Source organism: Amblyomma maculatum, chromosome 8 (genome assembly GCF_055883805.1).
Source record: "Amblyomma maculatum isolate TAMU_Amacu chromosome 8, ASM5588380v1, whole genome shotgun sequence".
NCBI classification, from domain to species: Eukaryota; Metazoa; Arthropoda; class Arachnida; order Ixodida; family Ixodidae; genus Amblyomma; species Amblyomma maculatum.
The window spans coordinates 65,921,966-65,946,037 of NC_139351.1; the positions used below are offsets into that span (position 1 = coordinate 65,921,966).

At 45.8% G+C, this 24,072-nt stretch overlaps 1 protein-coding gene across 1 annotated transcript in view; it reads right to left on the reverse strand.

Moving 5' to 3' along the window:
* The window catches only part of LOC146181335 (thioredoxin-like), a 34,132-nt gene extending 19,091 nt beyond the window's left edge, over positions 1–15,041 (reverse strand). Inside the window, exons 1-3 of the mRNA XM_084576390.1 lie at positions 14,884–15,041; positions 7,186–7,290; positions 1,305–1,364 (exon numbers count right to left, since the gene is read on the reverse strand). Of these exons, the coding sequence (XP_084432516.1) occupies positions 1,305–1,364; positions 7,186–7,290; positions 14,884–14,910 (192 nt within the window). The 5' untranslated portion in view covers positions 14,911–15,041. The remainder of the gene's footprint in view (positions 1–1,304; positions 1,365–7,185; positions 7,291–14,883) is intronic.
* Positions 15,042–24,072: the final 9,031 nt, after the last annotated feature.

Sequence of the window (24,072 nt, forward strand, 5' to 3'; positions counted from 1 at the left end):
CTGGAAATCGCGACTCTTCCGCAGTGATATCGCATGTCGCTAGAAAGCCACAAGCTGTTCCTCGCAACAACTTTCGGGGAGTTCCTGCGCTATTTTCTGCAGTTTCCGCAATGCAAATCCTGCTGGGTGCATAAAACGAGACGCAAAATTTTTTCTTGCTTTAAACTCACTCTGCAGAATGCCTTTAATCAGTGGCAGACTCTCTCGCTTTTGCCTGGAGCAGCTCGATGTCTGCTGCGAGGTGTGCTGTACGCTGTTCTTAGACGAAGGCGGTGAGATCCTGCTGAATTTCGGGAAACACAGCTCTTTCGTCCTCGAAGACTTTCTCTTGCCGCTGCATGCAAATAGGGCTTTCTTCTGTTTTCTCCAGCCTAAAATGCTGCCCTCAGAGACACCAAACTGCCGCCCAGCCGCACAAGTCCCAATGGTCTCGGCAGCGAGTATAGCCTTCCTTTTAAAGGCGGCTGAATACTACATCGTGCGAAATTCTTCCATTCTTCCAATGTGTCAGCAAGACCAAAATGGCATAGTAATAACAAACAAAAACTGAAGGTTACCGATGCCACCACTAGGTGACGCTTCTTTCACAGAGTATTGACGATGATAGCATTGAGCAGTAAAGAAACCAGAACTGAATTTGAGCCAAAAATTTTTGGATCCGTGTATAATGAGAGATAGAGATGTGACTGCAGAATTTGGAAAAAAAAAACCTAATTATATTAGGGTTTTTAAGGTACTTTTTTTTACACAGCCTCTGAAAGCATGTCTCTATGTTGTCATGCAACCGAGGAGACTTTTCCTGCCCTTGTCATGCTACCATATTTGCGGGCACTTTACAATTTCCGTTATAGCCACGTTTAACCACATATGGTGAGCTGCACGGATTAAAGCAACAAAAAGGCGCCAATGTTTTGCAATTTTCCGCTCCCAGCCCTTCTCTAGCGATGGCAGCTTCTGGCAGCCAAAGGAAGTCCCCCTAATGACCGAAACTGCTTCAGCTAAGCCACAGCCAAGCAGAAGACAAAACCAAAACTAGGCCGAAGCTTTTGATTGCTGGCACCATACTTTCTACGTGGCACTTAAATGTGCAGAAACCGCTGCCCTATTTGCAATGTAAACGGCAAAACTGCGGTGGATATCGTTTCGAGTGCAATTTATCGTCGACAGCGCAAATGACACACCAATTCCACCTCTCTGAAGCGGAGGGCACAAACCTAATGCTGGATGTCCAATATGCATTGATGAGCCCTGAAATTGCAGCAAACTGGCGTTTTCGAAGCAGAAATTACTCGCTCAGGCCTCACCTCGTTTTCATCGACGTCCACCTTGAGGAACACCACCTCCTTGTAGATTTCGGACTGTTGCTGCAGGGAGAGTAAAGCCAAGACACATTAGGCATAGCACAATCACGGCCGCTCGATGGAAGCGCACTGGGTGCGGCCTGCTGCGTCGCGCCGCCGTCAATGGGCAAGCGCGTCCTTGGGGAGTTTACAATTGCGCCCGCTATTTCTGCTGAGGGCGTCACTGTTCAGGGACACGTCACCGCCGGGGTCGCCGACTCTGAGCGCGCGGTTTGCTTCCTTTCTGGGCGCGTTCGCCTCGCGTCTGCGTGGTATACGCAAACTTTTTTGTGTGCGCGTGTGCAAGCACGTTAACGTTGATACCGGATGCGTTTGTTTTTTAAGGCGAAAGCCGTTCTAGGCTCATGGAGCGAAAATCTATGCGCAGATGCTGTGCCTGTTTTCTGTGCGTCGCATCTGTGCACTGATGTGCCAGTCGCAAAAGCGGACGTACAAGGAGGGAGATTAAGAATGAAAATGATTGAGGGTGATAGGTAATCAGTAAAAGTTATAAATAGACATTGATAGAGGTAATGGCTAATGCTAATGACTAATAATGGTTAATAATGACTAAATGACCAATATGTGAAATGACTACATGTAATGACCACTGCTGATTCTAAATGAGTAACCTGCTTAGTTATGAGTGATAAGGGCTACAATGACTACGCAGGCAGACTCACCATGACTGAGAAACGACCAATATATCATACGACGACTTGAAATGAACTGTGGCAAATGATGAGAGGCAAATGATAGGAGAAGGGTAGGCTTTCGCCGTCCTACACTTAAGAGACATCTAAGAGACTCTCTAATTTTATCTGCTGAGCTCGCTTCAGGCAAAGACAGCAACGATGAGTGGAAATGCACTCGCTTCCTCTGAAATAAAAGCGGCGCTGAGGTTAAAAAGTCCAGATGCTGAAGCATAATGCCCTATCAGCTGCCATTGAATTTGCTACAAGGGACAGCAGATTGGACTTGTTGGTGATTAATTATAGGTTAACCGTGCAAACAATGTGACAGGAACCCAGGAGAAGAAGACGCAACCGCACTAGTTGTGTCGTCCTCTTTTCCTGTGTTCCAGTCACGTTGTTGAACTTATTTAGTTCCCAGGGAGCTGGACAGTGAACTAGGATTTTTACGATGTGTTGTGAAGCAGATGAACACGATGAGGTAGCACCAGAAGCTTTTCTCGCAGGTTATGTTGCGAGGACATATCAGAAAAAGCTACGAAGGTTTTTTTTTATATAAACATGCAATTTGTTATAAATTTTGCTGCGCAAATCTGAGTGGCCTTGCAAGTAAAGGAGCCTGTGCATACAGCATTTGTTTATACTGTTGAGACTGTTTGAGCCGATGCGATAAAATGAAGAGCCACGTTCCACAGAAAATCCGGCGCCCGCTCTGTCGGCGTAAAGTCGGAAAAAAACCTCTCTGGTAAGAGACACTTCAGTTGGTGATATGGCCAGACACCTTTGGCGCAATGAGAACACATGACATGCTCAATGTGGCAGGAGCTGCCAAACCAGAGAGAGACAATAAGATGTAAGGGTGAAATGGGAATTATTGAAAGCGGGACCCTTAGATCCCAAGTCAGGCACACTATACTTCTATAGAGCACGTTAGTACGGCTTCGGTAAAGAGGGGCTTCATATAGCTATGTGTAGCGTGCTATTTCATATAATGCGGTGGCTTAAGGCTGCATTCTAATGATATGCGACAGAGGCAGCAATTACGGGATACGTGAATAAGCAGATAGTAAAGTGCGGACACTCTAACGAGGCTCCTCAAGGAGATTTAAGAACCCCAAGTTTTATCACTACCAAGTTGTTGCTTAAGTTATGCGATATTTGGTAATGGTTTTGAGGAGACATGTCAGTCGAGCAAGAGCCTGTTGCAGGAAATATAGTCAACTGGACCAGTTACAGGTTAATGAAAGCCAAGGACAATGGAGGCTTGATGTACCCCGCAAAGGAAGTAATCAAGCTTTGTCAGCTTACGAGCACCTTCATTAACAGGATGATGAAGTCTGAAGAGGTCCGGTGAAGTAGCAAGCTGTGTAAATTTTTGGTTTCATCATTGTTTTCTCACTGTACACAGTACATGCAGCTAATCTATAGAAACAATGATCGTGCCCATGCTAAGACGCTATGCAAGATATCGTTAAGTTGCTGCCCCCACTGATAGCGAGCTAAGCTGGAAATGTCAACTCAACAGTGGAGCGATGTTTATGGCTATGGCATAAACCTCTCTCAAGAAAGGTTTTCCGTCTGCGATTGGTAATTTTCTTCCTTTTTTTGTGTGTGGCCATTAAATAAGCGTACTCGGCTGCTCGCTGAATCTCGGCTGCAGTTGCGCTCTGACGCGTGAACATTCTTGTGATCACAGCTAAGAGTTTCACAACAGCAACACTCGATGCGCGTTCTTCCATTGAAAATTACGAACCAGCAAAATTGTATGGGTTTGCGAGCAGGCAATAAAAATATTAATAAAAACCTTCGGCTCATATACGTAGCACCTTGAGGCAGATCGGCTCTATCAAGCGCGCTTACTTTGTCCGGTCATGCAAAATGCGGGAAGCCATGACGGATAGCGTTCTGGCGTACAAAGTTTAAGGTCTCCAACTGAGTAGAAGATCCCAGGTTATCATCTAGATTTAACCTAATAAACATCTTCATATTTCCACCGTAAAATTTGTCATAATGAGATAGAAAGGTTGGTTACATGTCGCATTTTCACAGAGGTTGCTCATAGTAGGACATTTTTTTATTGGATAGCGCTGGCCGCTTAGAACAGGTTGACATTAATTTGTGTATAAAAGCTGTATGCAGGAATGAGTAAATGGTATGAAAATGACACACGGAATTCGCGACATAGTTAATTAAATGGTTATGCATTAGGCTACCATGGCAGCTGAACAGCTTCGAATTGTTAACAGCCGGGTCACATTTTAATGTGACGAACAACTGGATCCGAATGCAACATCACGGTAATGCGAGCTCTCCAATCGAGTGGCCTTGAACCAGCGTCACTATAAGTTTTTCGGGATACACCCCAGTATACATCCTTGCCGAGCAAGCGCTAAGTGCTAACATGGTCACACTAGACATGACAGTATACACTAACTCTTGTTACCAAATTGTGTGAAGCGGAGCTCTTATATCCTTAAAATAAAAGGCTTCTACCACGCCGACGCCTCCCTCAAAGTGCAGCCAGGCGCAGCTCTCCGCGCGCGGCTGTCCCCGAACGGTGGCGCCGCGGCAATGGCGACTGGAAGTAGGCGCCTCCCGCCGGTTTCGGGCGACGTAGCAGGCCGCACCTAGCTTCCATCGAGCGGCCGTGGCACAATGTACGCAAACACTGACTCACTGGCTCTTTGGACGATAACCTACTGCAAAACTGTGACAGCAGTTTTGATACGTAAATGTGTGGAAGTATCTCAAGGACAAAGTTGACCTTTTTTTTTTGTGTGCGCAGCTTGAGGACGTGAAATCTGTTTATTCTGAATTTTTCCACTCTTAAAGCTAGGTAAAATTTTAAAGGCTGTTTATCCCCTTTTATTGCTGCATCCTTACTCGTATGCACAACGTGAAACACCGCCGAATCGTCACACATAAGACTCAATGTCGACAAATATAGAAAATACAAATGGTTTCATATTTTAAAAAGCTTGACCAAGACCGCCTGAAGGCACACAAGCGCAATCACTGCAAAAAAAAAAAAAGGGGGGGGGGGGGGGGGGGGGGGGCTTCTGTGAGCTCTGGCACGGCATGGCCTCATCAAAACGTCTGAAATGTGTGAATTTCTTTGCATAGACACTTCGTAGGACATGAATTAGCCTAAGTTTGAGATTTTGAGAGCAGTTTCCGAGCCACGGTGTGGACATACGGGGATTTGACAGATTGCTTAACTTACCCATTGGAAGAGGAAGGAAATTTTTTTTTCAGTGTAATTTCGCATGCTTCTCATAGAAACCCGAAAGCTTGCTGGTATAAATAGATAAATAGTTTAGCACCTGAACTGATTATAGTGTCCACCGCTCATGCACTGTACCCCAAGAAATGTGACCAACACTCAGTCAATCTACACACAAGCTTTTACTACAGCTTATATTAAGTACCACATTACAGCAGCATAACATTAGTTCGAACGAGTGACTTATGGACATCAGAAATCTTCTGTATCCTTTGTGTGTTTTCACAACAGAGGACAACCAAAAGAGTAATCTTGTATGCAACCGAACTGGATAAAATCTATGGAGAAAAGGGCAAATGAAAACACTGAGAAAGCGCATTAATGAGAGAGAAAAAAAACACCCTATTTTTACTGTTAAAACTGATTCAGTGCAGATTTTTCCGAGTTATATTTTACGCATTATAGAATAAATTTATTTTGGGTAAATCAGATTTAAAAATGGAGCAGTTCTTTCCCAACTACTCAATATGCATACCCGTGAAAACAAGACCAAAGAGAAGTCAGTGATCACCATTTGGAATAAAAGGGTGGCGGAGATCTGCGCACAAAAACTGCCCTTATGTCACTGCAGTTTGTGAAAACAAATTGGCCTTTTATGTCCCTGTAGTTTGTGAAAACAAATTGGCCTTTTATGTCACTGCAGTTTGTGAAAACAAATTGGCCTTTTTTGGCTTAAAAAAGATCCATTTCCTGCGGAAGTACCCTTTTTGTTACTTCAGCGTGCTTATCTATGGCCAGTTCGCACTCTGTCCCCTTAATGGAGCATGACACCTGCAGGACTGTCACTGAAGTCTCATGTCACATTTTCAGCAATAACTTGTCTCACTTTGTTTTGTTAATTGTCATCCCATGTCATCTGCACACCTTGAGAGTCTTTCATTCCTTTTCTGCAAACTATTGCGCAAGTTTTTTTAATGTTCGCACAAACTAATTGAACTCAGAGCTAGACTTCCCTACTAGGGCATTAACAGCACAAGAAAATCGCCGTCATAGAACCCTGAGTCGGCTGATGCATCAGATTACAAATGACAATCTTGGCAAGCAATGTGACTGCCATTTTTGCTCTGTTGGACTGCTGTGCAAGGACATTCGCGTTAAATGGAAATTATTACCAAGAGGCAACGGTTTAACATTAGCTAAAATAGCCCATGTGACTGGCACAGAAGCACAACTATCAGCCTGCGCTTCATTACCAGTCGCCCCAAAACAGAGTTCGCTCACATTAAGCTAGACCTCTAAGCATTAACTCGCGTGCTCATCAATGCCCATGTCAAGCACAGCTGCTCTGTGCAGAGAAGGGAGCCCGCAGCCCTGTTTTGAAAGATGCCTTTCGTTCTCTGTGCCTTTTCAAACCTCAGCTCTCAAAAAGTCGGCACCTGTTGGATAGACTGAATCAGTATCGTCAATAGGAAGTGGCCACGAAAGCAGACAGATAGAGAAAGAAGGCTGTGAAAAACTTATGATTCATGCACTTAAACCAGCAGCCATTGCAGTACGCTAGTAAAAAAAAAAAAAGCAAAAAAAAAAAGGAATAAAAAACAACAACAACAAGAAATTCGCCGTTATTAAGTAACAGCTGCATTCATGCATTGAGGTATGTTACGTCCCTGCTGCTGAGCTCTTCATTATTTTAAAAAGGCAATTAAGTTTCAGCTGACAGCTGGTGAAGAGACTGACACTTGGAACGTCATCACAACATCAAATCAGCCAAAGAGGTGTTCCTAGAGTAGACAAGTTGACAACTGCTTGTCTCAGGAGAGTGACAGTCTAGAGTCAATAACAGTTTGCAGTTATAGCATGCAGCATGTCTACCATAACATTGGCCATAAAAATGTAGCCTGCCACAAGTATTTGGAGCAAGGTGTCTGACCTTTAGGAAGGGCTCGATCATCTTGCAAGGCCCGCACCACGTGGCAAAGAAGTCCACCACCACCAGCTTGTCACCGGCTTCCTCCAGCTTCGCGTCGAAGTCCTCCTGAATGTTTTAAGCATGTAAGGGGTGTGAATAGTGAAGAAAGGAAAACACCAACTGGAATGAAAAGATTGCTTTAGTAACAAATGGCTCTGGCTTGCTTGACCACCCAGTCTTTTACAGCGCCTTTCAAATTATTTTGCATGACCTAAAGAAAAATAGTGAATAACGCTCTACTGCAAAGCATAACTGCTCAGCCGTGATGACAAGTACACAATAGCATTATGCTGCAGAAGCCCATGCATGGATGGGAAATCATCCTCTGGGATTACAAAAATGCATCATTGCATGTTTCAGTAAATTCCATTAACTAGTACCTTTAACATATGCATATAGTGGCCAGCCTGGGCCATGCCACACATTATTTAACACCGCATTTGGGAATCAAAGCAGCATTGAGGACATTACATTAAATTACTGCCCCCAGTAAAAATTACATTGTTTTGTTGGGTTTAACGGGGCTGTTGTATAATGAAAACTTAACAACTAAGGCCATCATATGACAAACAGTCAGAATCTGTAAATGGTTCTCGGAACCCTCCTGAACATGCAGACTTGCCTGGAAGCAAAAGACACTTATTATTGCCGCAAAAATCGGATTCTAAACTCCTTCAGCCACGAAATTTGAACTTGTGTGATCATTACCAAAAAGGTCATTGTCAGTGCTTTGAAGTGAGAACCGTTGTGGCCAAATCTGGAATCAGCACCCAAAAATGTGCTGGCATGCCCATTTTTCAACCAGAAAAATCAGGTAGTGGTGATGCCACTTGAATTTTGTTTTCCAGTTCTTTCAACAGCTCTTTAATAGCTTTCCTTTTGGTGAGAGTAGTCTGATTAGAACCAGCATAGGTTGACCCTTATTTCTCCTGTTTCCAATCAAGAGCCGCAGGTTTGAGTACTCATTTACCAGTGACCAGTAGATATACCGTTTCTACTGACAACGAACTCTTGATTATGGTCACGCGCCAATTATACGACAATCTAACTTTCCGTCTCTTCTCCTCCTGCTTCCTCGTTTTCCCCATGCACAGGGCAGCCAACCGGACACTGCCTCATTAACCTCCCTACCTTCTCTTTCTCCTCTCACTCACTCTTCTACTCGGTGGTTATGGAAACCAGAGGCTGAGCAAGAGCTTGTTCCATGCCATGGCCGCCCCACCTCGATGCAAAATTAAAGAAATTCTTAACAAGATATTGCCACTCAGCAGAGAACATCAGGCAGATGAAATTTTTAGAAAACCATATACTGGGTGGGTGTAGTTGGGCTGATACTACATGACGTATCATCAAAACTGGTAGTATTGCTCCAGCATTAAAAGGCCATTAACTATTCTCAACTATAGCTTTTCAAAGCACCTACCTGCTCCAATAGTAATTACAAAAGCATCAGGTTAAACATTAAAGGGAAGCTGAAGCACTTTTCGAAAAAATTGAGCTTTTGGCAGCATATAGTTGTGTTTTGTCCACTGAACAAGAATATCGCATTAAAAAAGGGCTCAAATAAATGCAAACAGCTGTTTTTTAGAAGAAAACGCACGCCAGCGCCTCAGGGCGCCGAGCGAACGCCACTGTCGCCTGTGAGTGGTCGGGACCATCGTGACGTCATCTTCGGGTGTCCCGCGGGTCTCCGGCCTGCACCGACGGCGTTGCTGCGTAGTGCGTTGCTAGCGCGTTGCTTCAGTTGGCTGCAAGGCCTAGTCTTGAAAATTATGGATAGTGCGGGCAGTAGTGAACAGTTTGGACTCTCGCCATATGTTCGAGCCATCAGCGGCTGCAGAAAACGGCGGAACCAACGACGCCGCGGAGTGCGCCGATGGTGAAAGTGACGCCGCGACATTTCCACGGGTTGGAAATCTCCTCTGGTACGTATGTTTTGCGTAGGTGCTTGTTTTTACATATCTTTGCGAGGTAGATGTGTAAGTGGTAATAAAGTAAATCACGTCGAAACGCTGTTGCTTACTGGCTGCTGCATAACAGCCGAAACAATAGACACCTGTAATATCGAATTCAAAACGCCGGCATGCTTACACGAGTCACGCGAGGTAAAGCATTTGTTTTTCATTTATTTAGAGCACGGTGCCTACTTACATCCGAAGGCCTTTTATTACTACGGAAGAGCGCCAAACTTGTTTAGTGAGTTCACTGCTGGACTGCAGTGTAACGAGATGACAGAGGAAGCTATTCGTGTGTACTATTAAGTGCGCCCCTGTATTTTTTTTTTCTTCTGTCGTCCTACGAGATATAGTAGAGTGGAGAGCTAGGTGAATTGGCACATTTTAAACAAGTAAAGCCAGCTAGAAAACGAGGCAGATCTTTGCCGCGTCGTCCTGTGCACCTCTTTGTCTGCGGCTTTCCGTTGGTCTTGTTTCGGCAGGATGTAGTTGGTGGTGTTGCGCAGCGAGACAGCCAGCAGAATGACTTACAACAGATATATGCATACCGCGGCTCGACGAGTTTGCCATTTTTACTCGAGGAAAAATTTGCCCGAACGCTATACCATTGTCGATCATCAGCCTTGTCAAGCGTTCACAAATGCAAATTGTTTGCATTGCTCAAATATTCTTAAGTTCAAATAATCGAATTTTGTTCAATCAGGTGCAGCTGCATGTGCTGCGCGCTGATGAATAATGAAGAGGACTGCTTGTGCTGCCAGGAGGTGCAAGAAATCAAGAAAAAGCTAAAAGGCACGCAGTGTGTAACAAGCTCAAAAGAGTTCATGACTGTATGTCTCAGTAAGGCGGTGTTCGCGCAGCCGAATGCTGCGCAGAACGACGGCATGATGGCCACTTGTCGCTACACCTACTCGACACAGAACGCTCGAACTAGAAAAAACAAACGGCACTAGCAAAGGATTACGTTGAATCGTCGTTCGCCACGCCAAAGCGCGAGGCGCAGCGGAGCAAGCAATGCGGGACGGGCAGGACGGCCGACCGGCTCTCCGTGAATGGCGTCACTTCCGCCAGCTCTCCAATTTTGACATCCCCCAACCCGGCGCTTCCGGAGGCGGCGGGGGCGTGTCCGCGGCGGGTTTTTAAAAGGCGATTGCGGCTGTTCTAACGGACAGAATCGAGAAAAAATTTACACATATGATTTTCGAGGTCTTTTCTTCCCAACCACAGCATTTCATGCAATTTGAAAACCGCTTCAGCTTCCCTTTAAGGGGGCCGAGAAAAGATGAAATTCAGGAAGGTGGCAGTAAAACTGCTGCTAGGACTATAAAAACATTTGTTTGAAACATAAGAACACTTTTGTATCAGATTTCTGTATTTAACAAAAGCTACCTTATTACTTCAAAGCCCAAGCAACTTTCATTGTTTTCCTGCTCACCACATTTGATCATATTTATGTATACGACTCATCTAGAAATACTAAAGGGACACTGGAGAAAACTGCACGAGATTTACCGCCTTCAGTAAAACCCAATAGACGGGCCTTCCGTGCTAAGCAACTTGAGCATCGAGCTACAATGTCTTTTCCTACCACTTATTCAAAGTTGTGCGGTTAAGGATAACACCAAATGTACTGGGATTAACGTGTTAAATTGGCCGTGTTGGTACATGTCTTGAACAAATATATAGCGGAACAAAGAGACAAGGACAAGACGAGACGACAAGGACGGCGCTGAACCGAGACACCTGACGAACCAAAGATAGTTGCTCTAAACGTGATTCCCTAGGCGGCCCTGCAAACTTTGGCCCGAGAGAAAGGACACATTACACGTAAGCTGGCAATGTAACGTCACCTACGATGTGCACGCTGCAAGGTGGAGCGGGCGAGCCCTTTACATCTTGAGTCCTTTCTCTCGGCCCAAAGTTTGCTGTGCCGCCTAGGGAATCATGGTTAAAGCAACGTTTGGTTCATCAAGTGTCTGGGATACCTTGACTCAGTTTTTCATGCCTGTTTTTCCTTTTTCCAGCTCTTCTGTGCAATAAAAAGGCATATGACCATAAGTGACTGAAATGTTACTTTATTTTTCTTTATGCTTCAGCGTCAACATATGGCTAAATTCTAAACAGATTTGCCCTCAAGTTCCTGCATCGCACCTGCAAAATTGCAGGTGGCAGCAATTATATTACCCGTATCACTGCCAAGCGATTCTTTAATGGAACTGTGGTGCATCAACACAATTTATTGGACACTAGACTTCAGCCCACTTCTGACTGTGATCACCAAGTCCTTGTAAATTCCAATATTAAAAGTTGAAAATATGATTTCTCATCAATAGTGGATCTTTTGCTCCTAGACAAATGCTACGGTGCTAATAAAGGCCCAGAGAATCAATTCCTACTAAGCACAGTTCTTCAATGGTCTCTTAAAGATATTCATGTCCGTCTAGTCCTCTCAAATCTAACAACTAGCACTTTTCTCAACAAACTTAACAATGGGAATGTGAATTATTTTTATAGAGGCGGTATATTAAATTTTTCAAAGACTGGCCACATTTCTCTAGATCTGGTGCTTATGACCGGAAATAGAGGCGGCATACATTACTGAGGAACACTGGTTGCCCTACTAATGCAACATGGAATGTCCTCCCCCTTTGACAAATTAAATACAAATAAACAGAGCAAGCAGAATAGCAAGGAGTCCAGCAGGCTAACATTTTCAAGGTCTGACTTTTCCATGCTCTCCACGATTATTTCAGTCTTCAATTCCCTGACAACTGAAAAGGTGGGAAAACACACTGGTCGACGATTATAAGTTATTAAAAAAAAAGAAGAAAAAAAAAAACAAGACTGACACGACCCAAGAGCAAGCTTTCAAAACTGACTTTGATGCCATGCTAGGGCAGTGCAGTGCCTCGCAAGAAACACCTTAAGTTCTCAAATTGAACTTATTACTGGTCGCAACGTATTCCACAGAAGAAATCTCTAATTCACAAAAGAACACTAAAATTTGTATTGGACAGACCCTATTCAATGCTAACTGAACACAGAGTGCTACAAAACACATGACGAGCTGGACTCATAGGAGCCAGAAATAACAGCCGGCTTTGATGAGCCTGGCTTATTCAAACTGGCATATCAAGCAGTGCCTAGCAAGAGTGCTGTAACAATCTCCAAGCATTTAAATATGCAGAAACTAACGTGCACCAGTCTAACCCATGAAATTCATTCTTTACGCTGCCTTTACGTTGAATTAATAGTTTTCGAGCCCCCAACAACACAGAAATGTGACCCTTTACACCACTGCAGCCTACGTGAACTTAAACTCTCGGCTAATCAATACCCCACATGACATGTATTGTCAAAACAAGCACATTGTAAGCACGTGCAAAAACCAATGGAGAGATGCAGCAGGCGTGGCCCATGTATGCTTTGCGGGATTTCTGAAAGGTGTTGCAGCCACTGGCTTGAGCATGGTGCACTGTACTAAAGTTAAAATTCTCTACACTAACCGCTGTACTGGTTATTGCAGTATACTCTCGATGTGATGTGAATTCCGCAATAGTCGAATATTACAGACTGCGCTCTAATAAATTTCTGGAGGGACTATATTCTGTTATGCACTGAGCTCGTGCGTGACAGCTCTGCAGCTTTGGTTGCGCAGCCGCAGAAAGTTGTCACCAAGTGCAGTGGGCAGGAAACATTAACACTTTGTGGATATGCGCCCAACTGTTTCACACACTCAGCTCCCATTGCAATGCCATATAAAACTACTGCCCGCAATTATGGTTTGATTGCAAGCCTTGCACTTGCACTGACCTGCTCATAAAATTACCCACACGGAGTCATGTACAATTCAATGCCACTTTTTTACTCAATGTGCATAGACACCAAAATTTTTGCAAATATGTTTTCTTCTTTAAAATATGTCAAACATTAGCGTACATGGATCAACTCCAGTACCTGAAAATACCACACGGTGAAATATGGATTCTAACATCTGACTCATAATTTGACAGAAGAAAATGTACGGCTAAAATAGAGCATCTACAGTGCTTCAGGTGCAGAAATATTCTTGAGCCAACCACCCCGCACAGAATTTTGAGGGAGACAGCCATAGTGATTAAAATTTGGGTTCACCTTCAACTCTGTCAATGATCATGCAATATTAAAAAGAGAACTGCCGTTTCTGAATACAAAGGTCCAACGATAAAGCAAGCCTGTAAATTCTCTCTCTCTGCATGTGGCCCTGAGCAGACAGAGCTCTCCAATAATCAGTGCAATCGTCCGAGTAATGTCCATTGCACGCACTATCGAAATGGCAGGCAGCTAACATTGCCCGCCACAAAGGAAGTTCACCGCTCCAGCTTTCCACACGATCACCTGCCTCGCCCGTGTCCTTCCCGCTCCCAAAGTTTATCTCTAACGCTGCTGCCCCAAGAGGTTCCGTTTCCGGACGCCCCTTTAGCCGGTAAAGTAGGTCGCCACGTACTGCAAACAGCGAGCACTAAAGATACCTCGTCACCTCTTACTCGGGTTGTGAGCAGACAAAACAGCGAAGAGCAGATACTGCGCTCGAGATTTCCACGTACGAAGCTGAACCAGGCGCGGTAATCAACGCAAGCCTTTGTGTTCCGCAGGGAACGCAGGTTACGCATAAGTAACGCGCACTACTGAGTCCTAAAACTCTGCATTGTGTCGATAAAGAAACACACCTTTGTTCCAGCGCTTTTATTTTTCTTTTCATGCAGACGAGAGTGGGCGTGTCAGGCGCCTAAGTGCCTGGCGAACATAGCTGACACCACCCGATTAACCACACGAAGTGACGTCCTTGAGACTAGCTACTTCAGGGAGCGAGAGCGTGGCGAAGAAAACCACCGCTCCGTCACATATGAGTAAGATATTGCAAGCGAAGAAGGAACTGAACAGGAAAGTCCGGGAAGGAAGAGAGAAAAAAAAAAAAATTGTATGCGCAGCCAGAAAGTTGCGAACGGCAGGTTTCCGACAAAACCAGCCACATCTGACTGAAACGACAAAACAGCAGCGAGGAACGATTAAAATAACCAAGAAAAGCCACCTGCGCAGGCAGTTGGCAAGCTGCCGAACTTTTTTCTTGCTCTTTTCCTTTTCGTCCAGTTTACTTTCTGGTTTTCTTACTCATTCGTTCCATCAACTTTCCAGCAAGCAGAGATAAGATATCAAGAGAGCTCTGTGTTTACGAAGTAGATATGCGCTTAAATAAATACATCACTCGGAATGCACTGTACCTAAACACCACAAGAGGCCTTCCCCGCGCGCTCGGTGAAAGCGACATCCCACCACGACTGCCCGCGCTTTGGAGAACGACTGAATGAATGAAACAGCGGCGAGGAGGGGGGCGGCTGCTCGTCTGGCGCCCGCCCACCCACATGCATGCATGCCAAGCTATTCCACTAACTCGTTGATAGAGTTTTCGGATCGGCGTTGGGCTAGAACCTGCGGATCTCGCAAAAAAACATAAGCCACGGCAAGGCACGGACGATATATCTCGCCCGCAAGGCCCTTCCCGTAAAGTCGAAACGCCCCTGAAAGAAGGGCCACGGAGAGTTCGCGTTAGGCCTACGCGCCGACATCGGCACTTACGAAAACCGGCGGCGGCTGCTGCTGGAGTTTCAAGCGTGAGCAAAGTTCACCCAGCTGATCAGTATCACAAGTATGAAGGTTTTCTCACCGTGTTCTCGACGATTTCGATGACCATTTTGACAGGGCGTTGGAATCAGGTAAACTGATGGGCTTTCCCTACGCAGCACGTCGAATAAGTGCAGGCACAAGACTCACGGACACCGTCGCGCCGGCAACTCCAGGAAGGCGCGGGATTTTTTTCGTTGCTTCTGAAGCGCGGGAAAGAATGTGCAGAGCGATTGGTCGAGCCTGTGTCACGTGGCTCTGGCTTCTCTCGGCATAGTTGCCGCGGCAACAGACGCAGCCGATCATCCGGGTCAAGCACAAAATCGATTCCGTCGGAAGCGAAGTTATACTTCCACTCGTTTCCCTATCCTTGCTTTTCCGTTCGACGAGCAAAGACGCACAAACTGCAGGCGACCGTAAATCAATCCGGGTTGTCCACTTATTTCTTTTGCTCCTTGAGCACGCGAAATTCGCCTTGTTCCTTCTGCAGCACCATTAATCTTTGAAGAGGTCAGCCAACGGTGCTGATGTCGGTCTGGTGACCGGCGGCGGTCTTTAGTAGCTTCGGTTGTTATCTTACATATTTTTAAATATTATCACCGCACAGAAACGAAGCATTAATGAGGGCTCATAAAACTCGCGCTTTTCAGCTGGTAATAGAAAACTTCATGTTGAAAAAGAGACCTGCGTATAAGCCGCACATATTCTATGCAAAGAACATTTTGTTCTATATTTTCTACTGGCTTAGAAATAGGTCATGTCGTTTATTGGGGCACTGTCCTTTTTCGCATCGGTAGAAGGGTGAAACTGAAAGCATTCATTTGTATCATATTTTCCAAGCATCCAATTCGTCAGCCGAGGACGGGCAGCAGGTGTTTATTGTAGTAACACCCCAACGCTCTCAACGAATTTAAATGCATTGCGGTGCGCTTAAGGTGATTTTTGTGCTTTCCCGGTCAGTGCTGAAAAGCACAGAACGTCAATAATGTTCCCATAAGAGTGGAGATTGCGATAGCAACGCCACCACAAGCGACCTTCACTCGCGCGAAGTTCAAACTATCTTTCAAACTTGACGACTTACTCCCAGTTGAATTATGCTGTAGCGACGCTTTCCCCGCGCAAACATAAACAAAAGATAACATAGCAAATCAGTTTGAAAGAAAATGACTGCATATAAACCAACTTTTAATGGAGCCGACTGGTAAAACTACAGGTGACAGAAATAAGATCCAGTTGCTAAAAATGTGAACCTTACTGTTACTACTTTTCTCTTTTGACGCCGCAAAACTTGGTGATTCGTACGAGTGAATTGTGCACTCGAACGCTAATAAAAATAGTTATGATAATTAAATAATAACGATAGTAAAAATTGAACAGCCAACAAGGCTAAAAATTTAATCATTCTCACTGTAGTACACCAGCGTCTGGAACAGTTAACATGCTTTTTTTAAATTCGTATTAAAGCTGTTTATTAATTTTTGAGGTGCTCCCGGAAGTGCGCATTCTCGATTTTTGGGAAAACATATGTCTCCAATCAGAGCGGTCTTCCCAATCAACAAGCTGCTGCCGGACTTTTTTTTTTTTTTTCTCGTGTGAGCAGCAGATGCAGGAGATAGAACCCCAAGTCAGGTATATCTTCATTGGGAAAATCGGAGAAAGAAAAGGTTGGAGAATGAAAGGTGGTCAACAGGTGCGTCCGAAAAGTGATGGCGACACACTACATATGTTACGGCTGGGGTTGAATATCCGCATTGTCGCTGGCCTTTACTTTATTCCACACGTCCTGTGTGGAATCAGGTGTAAGTTCTGCACCATCATAGGCCAATAAAGTGTTAAATATTTCGCAATAAAGTGGTGCGCTTTTTTTGTGTTCAATGGTTGTGTTTTTTCAGCCTTTCGCCCGGCAGATTGTTACTACATAGTTTGATAACACTCTAAAGTGATGCACGTTTTTTCTTAATTCACTTTTGGATTTACAATTCAAATTGGTTTATTCCGTGAATTAAGTTGGTTCACAGGCAAGAAAAGACACCCTCTATTCTCCTGCGTGTCTCCGTGTTGTTGTTGTTGTTGTGGCTGTAGGAAAGGAAAAGAAAATGCACGGGCCTGCTACTGGCTCTGTAGCTGAGCCACCTCCGCTGCCTCGTGCAGATAGAAGAGATTTATTTATAGGAAGGAAAAGGCGCGGTAACTGTCTCACTTGTTTTTCTGCGGACACCGCAACCGCACCGTAAGGGAAGGGAGGAAGATGGGAGTGAAAGTGGAAAGAGAGAAAGAGGAGCCGTAGTGGAGGGCTACGGAGTAATTTCGACCACCTGGGGATCTCTAACGTGCGCTGACATCGCACAGCACACGACGCCTACAGATAGAAGAGAAGAGAATATAGAGAAGAAAGAAAAGGAAGAGGGAAAGAAAGACGCGCGCCGCAACAACAGCCGTCGTCCACCACCAGCGGTGGCGTGTGCAACGACGGCCTACAACAGATAAAAATTACCGACGATTACGTTACTTCCTAATGCGAAATTTGAGCGCAGCAAATAAGCTGTTTCACCTTTTCGATAGATTGAGGCAAAGAAATCGAGCAACACATGTATGCGCTATCACAGAATTTTTTAGAGCGCGCGAAGAAAGGAATTAAGTTCGAGCCGGCGCTTTGACAACCGGAGACTCGCAGGAAGAGGGGGCAGGGGGGCGGCGTGTACACCCAGCGGCAAACGATGGGGGCAGAAGCGCGCGCAGCAAGCGGACAACGCGATAAAGGGAGGAGAGAAGAGATAGCAGCGACTGACTGATGCTGCTGACGCCGATAGTGAGTCAACCCCAGCTGCGGAGTTGGTTTCAGGGACAACGCCGCCGATGCCGACGCAAACAATATGATACCCTCGCTTCCGCAGCGCCAAGAACCAGGTCTAGCCGTGGGTAGGTGGTCACGTATTCGTCGACGTGCCGGGGCCTACGTGAAATAACCGGCGCGTCGGCAACTGAAGAGCACCCTATCCGCCACACAGGAACAAGGGGGGGGGGACCCTCCCCTCCCCTCCTCTTTCTGCATGGCGGCGACGGTGTTCTATGCAGTCACGTTATCTTGACTCTCTAGCGGCGTCAGCGGCATCCAGCGGTATCAGTCGGTCGCTGCTAGCGCTGGGAGGATGAAAGGGGGGCGGAGCTGGTTACGAGGCCGACGCCGACGCGAAACCCAGGAACGGACGCCAAAGAGCTGCGCTCTAAAATTCGGTGCCAGGCTAGCCCCCGCCGCAAGCGGCGGTGACCAACCTGTACCATCCCCATCAGGGGAGAGACCCCGTGTTGTTCCTTGCGTTGTTGTTTAGGGCTGTCACACTTGTTCTGTGACACACGAACGACGCCGTAAGAGATTGGAGAAAGGTGACATTGAACGTGGAGAGAGAGAGGTACCGTAGTGGGGGTTACGTAGTAATTTCGACCACCTGGGGAGTTTAACGTGCGCTGAGATCGCGCAGCACACGGGCGCCTCTCCGTTTCACGTCCGTCGAAACGCAGCCGCGCTGGTGGTCGGGATCGAACCCGAGTACTCCCGCACAGTAGTCGGGGATCCTAACCACTGCATCAGCGCGGCGGGGCAATTATTCGGTCATTATTTCCTTCGTCTTTTAATCAACGTATGGGCTGCTAAATGAAACTTTTGCTTTCTGCAAAACAAATAGCTTCCTTTTTTGTAAAGGGTTTCTTTTTTTTTTTTTGCGCAAACGTATAACATCGTGTGTACAATAGTTTCTACGCTTAAGGGTACATATTTAGTAAAGAAGGTACTGTTGCCTTATCTGCTCCTTTGCATTGGCAATTTCTACAAACGGATTCAATCCTGAACGCCGGCGGCTGCGTTTCGATGGAGGCGAAATGAAGAGGCGCCCGTGTGCTTTGCGACCGACGTCAGTGCACGTCAAAAATCCCTAGGTGGTCGAAATTACTCCAGAGCCCTCCACTATGGCTCCTATTTCTTTCTATTCACTTTCACTCCCACCTTCATCCCTTCCCTTACGGCGCGGTTCAGGTGTCCACAGAACTAGTGTGACAGATACTGCGCCTTTTCTTTCCAGTGAACCAATTATTATTATTATTATTATTATTATTATTATTATTATTATTATTATTATTATTATTATTATTATTATTATTATTATTATTATTATTATTATTATTATTATTATTATTATTATTTTCCTCCGATGAGGTGGCTAGAAAGCATGGCATCGATGTTACTTGCAGCTTAGTTGGAGAGAGGAGAGGTAGTGAAGGGTGGCAGTTCCTGGCCCTACGGGGCTGGGACGGTAGGTCAATGCCGCTTGCAGCGGGGGCTAGCCAGCCACCGAATTTTATCATCGGAAAAGTAAGGAAAGATAAATTAGAAACCTACAAGGGACATCCAAACCAGCGACTAGATGCCCCCATAACGGTAGCTGAAGTGGTAGCAGAAATCCGTAGACTAAAGACAAAATCGGCCCCAGGGCCGGATGGGATAACAAACAAGATGCTAAGGAACTTGGATAACGACTCGGTAGTTGAGCTAATTTCATGCAGAAATGCTGGAAAGCATGGGAAATCCCAGAGCAATGGAAATTTGCTGATATAGTGCTAATACCCAAACCCGGAAAACCTCCGACGGTCGATAATTTGAGACCAATATCACTCACATCCTGTGTAGGTAAACTATTAGAACATGTGATTCAGAGGAGACTGACCAGATACATGGAGGAGAATGAGCTATGGCCCCGGGAGGTGATAGGGTTTAGAAAACATCTTAGTACGCAAGATATTATGCTCAGGATACACCATGATATAGTAAAATTAAGATCAAAAGATGGTAAAGTAATTTTAATTTGGACCTGAGGAAGGCATTTGACAGTGTAAAACACGATGCTATTCTGCAGGGCCTCACGGAACTAAACGTAGGGGAAAGGATGTATGAATATGTAAGAAATTTTCTAACAGACAGAAAAGCAAAAGTAAGATACCAGGGGATCGAATCTCAGATATTCGAACTGGGGAGCTGGGGCACACCATAAGGAGCGGTGCTATCGCCCACACTTTTCAACATAGCCATGCGTGGACTTCCAGAAAAGCTAAAGAAAATAAGACATAAAATTCATCCTATATGCGGATGACATAACCATTTGGACAAACAAAGGCAGCGATGCTGAAATCGAACAAAAATTACAAGAGGCGGCAAACAACACTGTACAATATGCAAAAGAGAGGGGCATGAAATGTTCCTCAGAAAAATCGGAGTTGTTTATATACAATCCGAAACACCTGAGCCAAAAAGAACAAGTGGACGTAAATATAGAAGTGGAGGGACGAGCAGTCCCGAAAGTCGAGCAAATGAGGGTGCTAGGACTGGTCCTCCAAACGAACGGGTACAACGGAGAAATGATAAAGAAACTGGAAGGACAGGTCATACAAAACGACAAATCTTATAAGGAGAATAGCTAATAAAAAAGGAGGCCTTAAGGAAAGTAACCTATTAAGGCTCATACAAGCTTTCGTAATAAGCAGGGTCGGGTATGCCACGCTATACTTAGATCTGAAAAAGGCCGAAAAAGACAGGAGCGATAGCATGATCAGAAAATGCATTAAAAGAGCACTACACCTCCCGGCAAGTACCTCCACGGACAGGCTAATGATGCTGGGAATACACAACACCTTAGATGAAATAATTGAGGCAACACTAGGTACACAACAAAGAAGGCTAGAGAAAACTAAGGATGGAAGGAACATATTGAGGGAAATAGGTATACAACCGAAGGAATACTGGGGCATGGCAGAGGAAATGAGAGTGGAGGTCCGGAAACGGATCCATATCCCCCCGTTACCAAAGAACATGCACCCTGAATATAATAAGCAAAGGCGAGAGAAAAGGGCCGAAACACAGACACGGAGATTCGAGACGGAAAATTCAGGTAGAATTGCATATGTAGACGCTGCATACTGCGGCAAAGGAAAAATGAATGCAGTCGTACTCAGTGGCAAGCGAGAAATGGTTACAGCAGTTTCTATAAAAAACAAAATCGATACAGACAGTGGAGCAGGCTGCAATAGCACTGGCTTGCTCAGACCAAGGCAAAATACATAGTCAGTGACAGCAAAAGCGCAATCAGGAGCTACACCGCTGGAGTAACAGCAAAGATCGCGGGTAGAATGCTCGATCAAAAGCGAATTGAAAGAGACGTCACCCTTGTTTGGACGCCAGCCCACGCAGGCGTGCCCGGAAACGAGGCGGCACACAAACTAGCCCGAGATCTCACACACCGGGCTGGAGGAGTGCCACCGGAGCAAGGCAAACAAGAGGACCTGATTAACTATAGCGAAATAACAATGCACTGCAGACTGAGCAGGAGGGTTCTACCACCACCAGACTCCACGTTAGGCAAAAAGAAAGCAGTAGCATGGAGAAAGCTACGGACAAATACATACCCGAACCCAGTTCTTGTCAATCATATATGGCCAGAAATACCAAGAAATACGATCAGACCTATGTTCACTATGTAAGGAAAGGGGATCTCTAGATCACATATGGGAATGTGCAAAGTCACCAGGCAGGGCTAAAAATATAACTAAAGACGCCTGGGAGACCCCTCTGCGAAGCTCAGACTCAAGAGCCCAAAGAGAAATTGTTCGACTGGCCGAAGATGCCGCTGAGTCCAAGAACTACCGGCCTGCAACTAAGGCGACTGTCCACCTTCCGGGTCTAACCCCCGAAGAGCGGGATAGTCACTCTGTTGGACGAATAAAAGTTCTCTCTATCTCTCTGTTGTAGGCCGTCATTGCACCCGCCACTGCTTCGGTGGTGGACGACGGCTTTTGTTGCCGTGCGCGTCTTTCTCTCCCTCTTCTTTTTCCTTTTCTATTTTCTCATCTGTGCGCACGGTTAGAACCCGACCTCGGCGGCTGCGTTTCGATGGAGGCGAAACGAAGAGGCGTCCGTGTGCTGTGCGATGTCAGTGCGCGTTAAAGACACCCAGGTGATCGAAAGTACTCCGTAGCCCTAAACTACGGCTCTTCTTTCTCTCTTTCCACTTTCACTCCCACCTTCCTACCTTCTCTTACGGCGCGGTTGAGGTGTCCACAGAAAACAAGTGAAACAGTTACCGCGCCTTTCCCTTCCTATAAATCAATCAGGTGGCTCAGCTACAGAGCCAGTAGCAGGCCCGTGCATTTTCTTTCTTCCTACAGCCACAACAACAACGTACATCGCAGGGCACACGGACGCTTCTTTGTTTCACCTCCATCGAAACGCAGGCGCCGGCGGTCGGGCACGCACACGGGAACTCCTTAACAATGGTCGGGCATCTTAACCACTGCGTCACCGCGGCGTGGGAGGGGGGGGATAATTTAACAATAAGTTAGGTTTTCGGGAAAAGAACACCCCTTGTACTTTTGTACATCGTTTTTCTTTAAAAATAATGATAATAATTGGTTCACTGGAACGAAAAGGCGCTTTATCTGTCACACTTGTTCTGTAGACACTGAACCGCGCCGTATGGGAATGGAGGAGGTGAGCTAAAGCAGCGCCACTAGAAACGACGAAAGTAGAAAGAGGGAAAGAGGAGCCGTATTTGAGGGCTATGGAGTAATTTCGACCACCTCGGGATATCTAACATGCACTGACATCGCAAAACTCAGGACGACTCTCCGTTTCGCCTCCATCAAAATAGTAATTGGTTCGCAGGAAAGGAAAGTCGTGCGCAGTATCTTACATTTGTTTCTGTGGACACCTGAACCGCACCGTAAGGGAAGGGAGGAAGTTGGGATTGAAAGTGGGAAAGAAAGCAGCAGTGGAGGGCTACAGTAATTGCGACCACCTGTAGATCTTTAAGGCGCGCTGACATGGTGTTGTTGTGGCTGTAGGAAGAAGGAAAAGAAAATGCATGGGCCTGCTACTGGCTCTGTAGCTAAGCACCTCCGCTGCCTCGTGCGGAGAGAAGAAAGAAAAAGAAGAGGGAGAGACGCACGCCGCATCAACAGCCGTCGTCCGCCACCGAAGCAGTGGCGGGTGCAATGACGGCCAACAACAGATAAAATTCGGTGGCAGGCTAGCTCCCGCCACAAGCGACGGTGACCTATCTGTTCCAGCCCCATCAGGGCCAGGATCAGCCCCCCTTCAGCACGCACAGCACACGGATGGCGCTTTGTCTCACCTCCATCGAAACACTAGCCGGTATTGGGGAAAAGGAGGTGCCTTTTGGTTGGGCATCTACACCTAACCAGGTTATGTTTTCAAATTTTGCTTGTAAACTGGTTTAAAAAGGAAAATCGCCGCATCTGTTAAACTTGAGGGAAGGGAGGAAGGTGGCAGTCTCTATATGGCTTTCACATTAAAAAAAATCACAGGCGATTACAACTGGTCGGATTCGAACTGGCTCAGGTTCAGTAGCTGATTGTCTTTGTACTTCTGTCACACGGACAAGTCCCAACTCCCTCGAACTTTTTTTCCATAAAGGACCACGGAGGGAGTTCAGTTGCAATGGAGTTATCGCCATGTCACACGGCTAAGAACGAGCTTTTCAAAGACACCGTCGGGGTCCCCTTAGGCGCTGTTCGTTTTGTGCATGCATACAAAATAATTTTTAACTGCTTTCTTTTCAACAGTTGGAATTAAATTTGAAATATAGATATTCTTCATTCATGTGAAAGAAATGCGCTATTTAACTAGCATTGTTGTTGTTGTTGTGGCTGTAGGAAGAAAGAAAAGAAAATGCACGGGCCTGCTACTGGCTCTGTAGCTGAGCCACCTCCGCTGCCTCGTGCAGGTAGAAGAGAATATAGGTAAGAAAAGGAAGAGGGAAAGAAAGACGCGCGCCGCAACAACAGCTGTCGTCCACCACCAGCGGTGGCGTGTGCAATGACGGCCTAGAACAGATAAAAATTCGGTGCCAGGCCCTCCCCCACCGCAAGCGGTGGCGACCCATTTGTACCAGCCCCATCAGGGGAAACATCTCTTGTGGGTTTGTCCGTTGTCAATAAAAACAGCGCGAACAGGAAGACAGGGTTTGTCCGTCCTGCAGGCCACAATGTGGTTGCAGAATTCTTGCGTGCATGCTTGGATATTTGCGTTTACTTATTTCCATGATTTGCGTTGTGCTACAATATTAAAATTAGTCATAAACACATTACCTGCTCGAGGGAGATAATCGGAACTGCTTACGCTAGGAACTTCTTTAACTTCCTTTCCTAAAGGACTGCTGTGTGACACGGC